Source organism: Phoxinus phoxinus (genome assembly GCF_949152265.1).
Source record: "Phoxinus phoxinus genome assembly, chromosome: 2".
Classification (NCBI taxonomy): Eukaryota; Metazoa; Chordata; class Actinopteri; order Cypriniformes; family Leuciscidae; genus Phoxinus; species Phoxinus phoxinus.
In genome coordinates this window covers 9,049,132-9,059,551 of record NC_136877.1, presented here as the reverse complement: position 1 = coordinate 9,059,551, position 10,420 = coordinate 9,049,132, and the positions used below count along the sequence as shown (strand labels likewise).

Below are 10,420 nucleotides of genomic sequence, written 5' to 3'. Positions count from 1 at the left end.
CAAGGATCCTTTAGTATTGTGTTGCATGTTGTTTTGTGGTTTTGTAATGGAAAGCCATAACTTTAAAGGAAATGGATGTGCTTTTTTATTTACAGCAGAAGTGGGTCACTCAGTTGTCTCTTACATGTTTAGATAACAAAATATGTATAGACTTATATGTATATATATATATATATATATATATATATATATATATATATATATATATATATATATATATATATATATATATATTTATATGGCAGGTTACAGGTAATCCAGCTTTAGCACATAGTCTTAATAGTCTTAAATAATCCTGGTATTACAAATATTTTTTTTACAAATAGAAAGATATAGTCTCAATTAATGTGAGGTGAGGTCATAAACTGCATGCTGTTTAAAATTTTTACATTTTTAAATGTACTGCATTTCACACAGATCAGCAACCTTTGAATGACATAAAAACATTTAGACCAGTTTTATATACTAATAATTTTAACAGGTTTACATGACTCTTGTTATTATCAAGGTAAATATTTAGTAAAAGTATACTGATCTGCATAATGTTCTCTATACAAATCCGTGAAAAGTAACAATTTTAAGAGCAATTTGCAGGCCTGGATTACTATAATGAAATTTATAGTATAGAAATCTAAATGATCAAATAAAAAATAAAAAACGAGAGGGGTTAACACTGATAAAACCAAAGAGGGCAAGAATTCTCAAGATGTGTATTTTTTTTCCAGAATGATATAATTTAACAAAGTGCATACCATCAGATGACTATTTAATAATAATAACAACAGGTAAGGATATTTTAGCTCTTCAATATAACCTCCTAAAAAATGTGTCGAGGACAGAGCTGTTTTACCCATAAGAGTTTTAGCCAAGTTAAATAAATAATGGACAACGTTGACAGCAGGATAGCAAACTAAACCTCATCAATAGCATTACCCAAAAAAATATCTCACAGCGCTTCAGAAATGTTGCATGTTTATTAATATTTTAACAAAGACCTTTGGGGTGAATGTGGTTTCAAGAAGTCGGCAACAACATGTTCCTCTACATTTTTGTTGATCCTAGAACAAAGTGTGAGTTTAGGCTTACAACCCGGGTTAGGTGCTTCTACATCAGTTATTATTCATACATCATGTCCCTTTAATTTTAGGGATAAGTTATGAGTAGGGTTAGGCAGGGGTAGGGTTAGGGTTAGGCCTGAGGCCTATTTTATTCTAGAAAGGAATGTTCCAGGATCAACAAAATATGTCAATCCATGAACATGTCGAACTTGGCAAAATCACGGTGACCGAAATTTGATTAGTCAGTCTACTTAAATCAAAAATGAAAAACTTCATGGATAAAAAAAGAGAGAGAAATTGAGGATATATTCTACAAACTTACTGAAGATTGCATGCTGACTGAAGATTCAGTATAAAATAAAATAATATATTTTAAATTAAAGGCAATATTGTATACAATTTGGGCAATAACAACAGTGGGTTTAATTAAAAGGGTCGGTGTTGACTGGAGTTCAGACCAAACCTATGATGACGTCAGCCTGGGAGGAAATGGAACATGGAGCCCGAGGCTCAGAGAACAGCAACACGCTCGGCTATGAACTGAACAGCGCTGGACACATTCACGTTTTTACCGTCTCACCGACTGCAAGAGGCACACTCTGGGACCCTGGGTTACACATTCCGTTTGTATCTCTCACAAAGCTCTTTACCGTCGTGGTCGGTAGCAGCATTCAAGCGTATGGGGAACAGTAGCAAAGTGAAAACCAACTTTACGCATTCAGTTTCTCAAGAATGGTTTTATTGTTCGGCACGCGGACATGTCGCGTTTAATGACTTGTTTTAGATAATCTTCGAATAACTGCCGTCTAGAAACTGTGTCGCTTTCTTTTGGAGTTCAAATGTGCAGTGGGATGAGGCACAGAGAAAAAGTTTATGTGAACAGATTTCCTTGAGTTTGTGAGACTGTTATCTCGGGATGGTTGCAGCTGTCTCTCTTTTAGCGCAGGAGCGAGGTCTCCACTTTGACTGGAAACAAAGAAAATGCTTCGTGTAAAACAGTGGAAACTTGCGTGCAACCAGCTGGAGAAGGTTTGTTGAGTTGTACAATGATGCTTATGGAAAACAAAGAAGGATATTCGACCGCTGCCTTTCGGACTGCTTAATGCGGAGAGCAAAAACCATGATAAATCGTCCCATCTAATGTTGTGTCGAGGCAGAATTTCGACCATGACTTAAAGGAGTGCTGACCAGCGTCTCTGCTTGATGGCTTTTGACGAATAGTCATCGCAGAGATCGTGTTTAGATCTAAACAACAGCAACGAAAGGCTTTCTGGGGCTATTTATATGCTAATCTGACCCCTCTTCTTGCCGTGTGAATATCAACGAAGGCAGGAGGGATGTCGATGGGCGCTACTTGTGTCTTTTTCCTGGCTTTTGTGCTTCTCAGAAGCTCGAGCTCTGCAGGATCGACTGAATGTAAATCATATGATGAACGCTTCAAAAGTGCAGGAGGGAAAAGCTCTTCGTCTGGGGCCACACAAGACAGAAAAGTGGTCTGCAGTAACATGGAGCTCCATCAGGTGCCTTCTACTGAATCATTTCCCAACAGAACAGTCTCACTGTAAGTTAACACTCATTTTCCTCACAGAATTTAACATTGTCATTCATTTATCAAAAAAAAAAAAAAAAGCCCTAACCACACATCACGAGGGTCATTCCTGCCATTTGACCTCATGACCTCAAACTGAGCGACTTAAATATAGTTATTAAATATACAAAAAAATGTCATCCACTTATCATTTGATACTAAATGAGTTTATTACTGTTATTACATTTCTCAAAAGTCTAATAATTTTAGAACTATTTGTAAAATTTTACGAATGATTACAACTATTTTTTTGTGATTGAACCTTTCGAAGAACACACTATTAGTAACTATGATTTTCTATATTGAACTATGATTAAAAAAAAAACACATGGTGAATACAGTAAAAAAAAGTGTGGTCATCATAACAATAATAGGACATACCTTATTAGCAGGGAACACTTTAAAAATTAAAATGGTATATTTTAGGCCTACTTAATTTTGAGTAACCTAAATTGTACAAGCTTTGTGCAATTTAAATTTGTCATGCCTACTTTAGATATTAGTGAACTGGTGTGACCTTTTGCTGTTGTTACTTAAAAGTGCAGTAGGTGATTCTCCACAAAACATTTTTTTTGTTATGCTGGTTGAAAGTCTCTTCTTCACATCCTGATAGCAATTACCATGTTAAGCGGTTTATATATTTTGTGGAAGGCGTAGGACCATAAAATGTTTGTTCAATCATTGCATTCGGTCCGAATGAAATGATAGCATGTGTTTCCTATCAGTAAACGTGTGTTAGCATACAACTCTGCAGCCTGTTCACGCAGACATCATACATCATCGTGTTCACGTACACTGTGGAGACAGAGCGAGAATGGCAGGCAAACAGTTGTTTTATTGTAGTACTGTTAGGCTACTTACTGTACTGTAAAGTTTTTGACCGGTGAATGACGCATGATTAATCCAATATCGTTGTTTCTGGTCGTTTGTGCGCGTTCATGTGTTTTGGAGGAGGCGTGGCTTTGGATGGCGTTTTGCAGGGAGGGTGGGCTCGTATGCTTACAATGCTAGCAGGCTAAAGTTAGCATTTCCCACATCACCTATTGCAGACTCCAATCTACAGTCCGAAGACCAGAATATTTCTTCACTGGTTTGGTTCAGATCGGGTTAAAAAAAACCTAGGAGTAGTTTGCAAAAGTAGGTTTTTTGAAAAATCTGAAATACCCGAACATCCAACGCTATAGGAGACTTGATTCTGCGACGTACGGTTTAGGAGTTATGAGCCATTACGTACGTTTGATCGCTGTAGCGCCACCATCAGGCTGATTGGGGCGAGCCTTGTTGACATTGTAGACGGAGTGGGTATTACCATCCCTCAAAGTTTCAAGTCTCTACGACTTACGGGATATCTCTTCACAAAGCCGCTCTGTTCATTATTTGGATTAATTTTACGACGCCTTTACAACCTTTTTGGATCATTTAATTTTTGGTTGTGTGGACATTCAGTGGAGGGACAGAAACCTCTTAATTTATGTCAAAGGTGAACCAAAGTCTTATGGGTTTGGAACGACATTAGGGGGAGTGAATGATGACAGAATTTAAAAAAAAATTGGGTTGTTTTGAAGCTAAACATATTTGGTAACATTACATCTTATCTACTCTACCAGTCAAACTTTTAGACTGAATATGTTTTTTAGGATCTTCATAATAATATATATTTTTACAGTGGTTTAGTTTTGCCCTGTGGTCTTTCTGTGGCTGGCGGTGCAGCCTTATTAGAGTTTAAACGAAAAGCGGCCCACGTGACTGTGTCTTTCAGAGATGGATATCGAGCATGTCTGAAAGCCTGAATGGTGCATTCGTCTTTCTTCATGTGGCTGTGCTGAGTTTGTATAGAGACTTTTCTCCGGTGAGGGCAAATAAACACACTGATAGTAGGCTAAATACTGTTGAAAATGTGATTTAGTTGTGTAAAAACATTTATTTCACTACTTTATGGACTGAATTCTTTTTTTTTTTAAACCGAAGTTTTCTTTTAGCTGAAAACCCTAAATTTGGGTAATTGGGTGGTTGAACTCTTTATGTTGCAGGGTGGTGAATTAAACCAGTCATAGTAAAGTTCATCGGCAACGAGACCCCTCTTAAAATTGTCAAATACATTTTACATATTGCTAATCTTGCAATATTTTTGGTCACGGTGACATGCTTCCACACAGCTGACATGTTTACCTGAAACTTTATCACATTGTGTGCAATTGAAATAGATGGCGAAACAGTCAGAGCACGTCATCTGAGAAGTGCCATTAAACATCAATGGATTCAGCTCTCCAAAATGTTTTCGGCTGAAACAGAAAAAAAAAAAAAAAGTGTTGCTTTTTCAGACAAATATTTGTAGTTGCCCAAATTTTGGTGCATCACTAATGTAAAGTGGACATTTTATTTAGGAACCGTAGATTGATATTTTAACACTTTCTCATTATGTTGGTGAAGCTTTGTGAGCTTGTCCCGTTGAATGCGATTGGTAGTTGAAATTCAGAAGTGTCAAGTTCTCAGACCTTGTAGATGAAGTCTCAGCATTACAATAGCCAAACATAAACTTCATTCATGGGCTCTCAAATACTTGGTTTGGCACATGAATGGCTATTTACACATAGGTTGAGAGTGTTTATGGGTCGCAAATCCAGCAGTCTTGTCACTTCACATGATGTTTTCTTCACATGGAGGGGTCAACAGTAGTTATTCATGGAATCCTACCTTTTTTGACCTTCTCTAACCCTGAAAATCAATTACTTTCCTCAACCTGGTGTAGGAAATCCTTTACCTCACACACATATGTGGGGTCAGCAGGTTTATTATACCACCCCTTTAACAGGGTGAAAAAAAAGCTCCCCATTTCAACCATGTGAAATTAAGCTTTTTGATTGCTCACTTTTTTTTTTTACTGGTGGTGGGTCAGTTGGTTTTAATCCTGTTAAAGTCGACATGAAGAGAAAATTTACCCTCATTCATCTGTTTTCTAAATGCACGGGATAGGCCTAGATCTTATTGTGTGCAATGCGTATGCTTTTCTTTTTACGTTTTTGACCTCATAATTGTCAATCAAAATATCCAGTGAAACAACAAACTTCTCTCTGTGATGCAGGGTGGTCTTCAGTCATTTAGTCTGCTTACATTTAGTCAATAATTTAACCCCCATCCTTGCCAACTTGCGTTCATCTGCCTGCGTTTTTGAGTGCTACGCCCACATCTTACAATCCAATCAACAGCCGATGCATAAAAACAAGTTCCGCCATTCATTATTTTCTTGTTCGATAATTTGTTGTTGGAATTGCGTTACAATATGGTAGAAAGGTTCTGTTACTACTTCTGTTTCATTGCGACTTGTACTTAGAGCTGGAGTTTTTTTTAGAGTTATTAATGCAATGCTGCTTTTTATATATTCTGCAAATGACTTTAGGAAAGTTACTAAATCTCTGCCCAACGTTGACATTGTTTCTTAGTGCTTGGGATCAATGGCAATTTCTGTTGTAAGTGGATCATGTTTGTGCAGCTGTCTTTTTATGTGAGCCCAGTCACCGGGATTGTTTCTCTTAGGCAAGTGTTGAAAGCTACACCTGGACTGAGCTGTCCTCCCCAAAGCACACCTGGTGACTGTAGCAAGGCAGTGTGGGATAGGTTTCAGAAAAGCTATGAAAAAAATATTCCCTAACAGGTTTTTGATTAACTTGGACTTTTTAATGTTTGCAAATTGCAACTCAGGAAAATATCAGTTGGTAGCACGAGTGATTCATCCACCGGTCAAGTAACAAAGAAATAAAACCATCACATAATGTTGATGTTTAATTACTTTATCCTGTCTCCGCTTAATATGCAGAGTCAACAATAAGCCATTCATATTCTGATTGCTCACTAATTACACACTTCACCTTTTAATGTAATTATTTGCATCTCATGAGACTGAGAAATAATCTCTGTCTGTGGTTTAAAGTTGATTTTAGCCTATTGGTGCATTAATTTTTGCCGTACTGCAGAGTTTACATACTGGCTGTTTTAATGTAGTCCAGGTTTTTGATTTTAGGAAGATGTGGTCTTGCAGAAAAAAATAACTTTTAGTTAGAGTAAATTGAGCAAGCGCGTTTTTCTCTTTGCTTTCCAGTGGTGTTATTTGGTCACTAGATCCTGTAGAACCTCAGAAAGTCAAGATAAGATTGTATCTTCACCATCTGTCTCCAGCACTAGCAGACCTGTGGGTGCCTAGCCAGACGCTCATTTAAATGCTAATTGTTAGAAGCAATGCAAGTCCCAGACGAGTGGTCATCACCCCAATCACTTGATGTGACCCTGGACAACTGGTCTATACTTCATTCTATCCCACCAGGCATATCTTATTGGTAGATGATGTACTGTAAATTCAAATATTTACAATGATTTTGCTGGCTATGTAAAGTTCGGCAGCATTGTGGATATTGTAATTTTGCCGTTAAGTAAGATGTCCATATGGTTCCTCTTTGGATTCTTTCATGTGATTAAGTGCGTTAGTAAAAAATGCTGTTTATTATGTTGGTGCATATAAATGGATATATCATTCTTCATTTTAGGGCTGCATGACATCGATGCTTAAACGTTATGTCACGATGTGCTTTGTGTTTAAAGTTTAACCATCATCGAGCAAAAGTTTATCATTTTGCAGGTGTTTTAGGTTCTTTCAGTTTATATATTCCAGCTATTTTGAACCATTCGAGCGCAAGAAGGTGCGAAAGAACTCGATTCGGAACGCACGTGCTGTTTTCTGTGCACACACAGAGCCACGCAGACAGCACACGAACACTGAGTTCCAGTCTCTTCTGCGTCTGTTCGTGCTTGAACGGACACATACACACAAAATTGTCAAAAGGTGCGTCTTGGCAACGAAAAATATCCTCGTGAACATTTAAGAAAGAAAATAATAAATACCATTATATTGGGTCGTGCATACAGCAGCCTAGTAATCCTTTCATTAAATTCGTCAAACAACAAAATAAAAAGAGAAAATAACTTTTGTAGCTGTAATAAAGAATCCGTGCCTTTCAAAGTAAACGGCTTTGGCCATGAGCGTGGAAAGACGAGTTCTGCACATGCACGCTCACTTTGATCACTTTAATGTGACCTTGCTGAACACATTTTTCTTTCTTTAAAAATCAAAACAAAAACTAAATCTTTATGGCCCTAAACTTTTGAATAGTAGTGTATATTTGCCAGCACTAAATTTACAGAAAAGCAACACAGAAAGATTAGAGGACTTGCATTATTATTGTTTTTATTAACTTAATATTTCAGTAATTAAACACAAACTGTGTATTTACTTTCAGAAACTGTTAAACTTGTACTGAGGCCCACACTAGGAAATGTGTGCCAGTAATTTTCCTGGGTTCATATAGTAATCATGAGGGAGGGGAATTTCTCCCAGCTTGAAGATCGCTGTGCTCATGAATATCTGTATCGCTGTCAAATTGATCTTGACATATCAGAGTCACAAGACAGCGTGTGCATGTTTATCCCAACAAACTTCAGAATGCAAGGCATTTTTTTTTGTCTTCTCTTGACGGCTTTGAAATCTACAATTAAAGTTGCCCAGAATGAAATTATGGTGAATGATGTTGGGGGAAAAAATCTCGCATCGGCAAAGTAAAATGCTTTAAGATTTTGGAATATACATGGGGAGGGGGGGGGGGGGGAAGAAAACAATACATTTGTGTGTATGTTATTGTTAGATGTTGTGGAAAGTATGTGTGAGTGAATAGATGTTGGTTAATGTGTTCTATGGTATGGTTTTGATATGTCTTCTTGACAAAAAATACAATAAATAAAGTTATTAAAAAAAGTTGCCCAGAATGAAAATGTAAACAAACACAACTGTAATTAAAGACAGATGAGAAGTTAATCTGAGAGATATCATAGATATCATACAGCAACAATCAATGTTAATGATGATTAAACACTTTCTATAGTATATTATCATACATTTTTTGTTCAAGTATGTGTTTTTTTCTGTGTGGACATTTATAAGTGAAACAGAATATTCATAATGATATTTTTTTTATATAATTTAAATAATCAATAATTTTTAAACATTTTAAGTTTATTTAATAACACTAATTTTTTGTCAACTTTTTAAAGGTTGCATATGATGCGTTTTATTATTTTCCTTTAGTGTGTAATGTATCTGTGTTTGCGCATTCATACAATCTGCAAAGTTACAAAGCTCATAGTATCCCACAAAAGGATTAATTCTATCTAACAGAGAACACTGATCCAGACCTGCCTAAAACACCTCAATATATTACCGGATATTATTACTTCCTCAATCGTCTGTGTTTGGATGCAAAAGCCAAACTTCTTTGTTTGGCCTTCCGAAAACGGATGAAATTGGGAATCGGAGGTTAAGATTTATTTATGAAGCTGTTGCAGGACAACCCAAAGGTTTGCTTGTGCACAGTGTATTTGACAGAGGACAGCTTCCTGAACCTAGCAGAGTACACCGCCGGCTATATACAAAGAGTAGTTACCACTGTGAAACGTTCTGCTCAAGTCGTGCTTGCAAAGTTGCTTCAGATCGATCGACTTGATTATCTATGTTTTCAGAATCCTACTCTGGCTCGAATCATTAAAGGAGTAGTTCACTTTAAAATGAAAATTACCCCATGATTTACTCACCCTCAAGCCATTCTATTGACCGTATATGACTTTATACAAACTCATCGTTTTGCTTCAGAAGGCCTTTATTAACCCCGCGGAGACGTGTCAAGTTCGTTTATGATGGATGGATGCACTTTTTTTTTTTTTAGCTTCAAACTGATGGTTTCAATCCACTGCCAATATAAAGCTTGGAAGTGTCAGGGTGTTTATTAATATCACTCCGATTGTATTCGTCTGAAAGAAGAAAGTCTTGAGGGTGAGTAAATCACGGGCTAATTTAAATTCTTGGTGAACCTTTAAGTGCATTTCTTTTTCACAATAGTTGCTGCAGTTCTGGAACTGTAAAATCCAGTTATTCCTTGTAGCTTTGAGACCCAGACTACTAAATTTACAAAAGACAAAATTTTCATATTATAGTGAACTACTCCTTTAACTGTTTACAATTAGGCTACTTAAAGCTGACTCGTAATTATGGTAAGGGGAGTTACAATTGAGGTGTTTGGCCAATCACAACACGCTCTTTGCTTTCTGTATACTATATCATTTGAATAAAAGTTTTACCTTTAATGCTGCTAGTTTCTGGAGAGATAACCGTATTTAAAGTCCCCGTGAATTGGAAGTTGCAACCTACTTTTCTTCAATGTTGTGACGCATTTCCATTGACTAGAGTGTTTACTTTAGCGCACCTCCTCTCTATCCCTCGCTCATAGCGACTGACGGTTGTAGGGGAGTGGTTCAAGGATATTTAACCTAAGCCGTCAAACTGACATCATCAGAGAAGGAACGCCATTCCAGAGTGGAAGCAAATGATTTTTGATTAAATATTACCACGACAAAGACATTTTTTTTTCCTGTGTATTAACAAGACTAGTAATGTGCGCTAACAAATTAAAAAGGGTAAATCTTAATTTTATGACGACTTTAAATACTAAGAGTAAATCCGCCAAAATATCCCCCATATTATATGACAGTAAAGGCTCATATTTGGCTATATATTCTTTACATTTATAGAGACCTCTAAGCCTCTATGTAGCCTATAGTGTGATTTATGCACATTTGTTCAAAATAATATGGGCAGATTGTTCACATAATGTATACAACGGATTCACATTCTCATCTTTTATTTTTATCATTACCCTGTTGGGCTGCGTGACTTTTT

The 10,420-nt window shown here is 36.7% G+C and overlaps 1 protein-coding gene across 1 annotated transcript in view; it reads left to right on the top strand.

Annotated features, from left to right (window-relative positions):
- Nucleotides 1-1,512: 1,512 nt before the first annotated feature.
- adgra3 (adhesion G protein-coupled receptor A3) overlaps nt 1,513-10,420 on the top strand; it is a 47,474-nt gene continuing 38,566 nt past the window's right edge. The window contains exon 1 of the mRNA XM_079589467.1: nt 1,513-2,619. Within this exon, the coding sequence (XP_079445593.1) occupies nt 2,396-2,619 (224 nt within the window). The 5' untranslated portion in view covers nt 1,513-2,395. The remainder of the gene's footprint in view (nt 2,620-10,420) is intronic.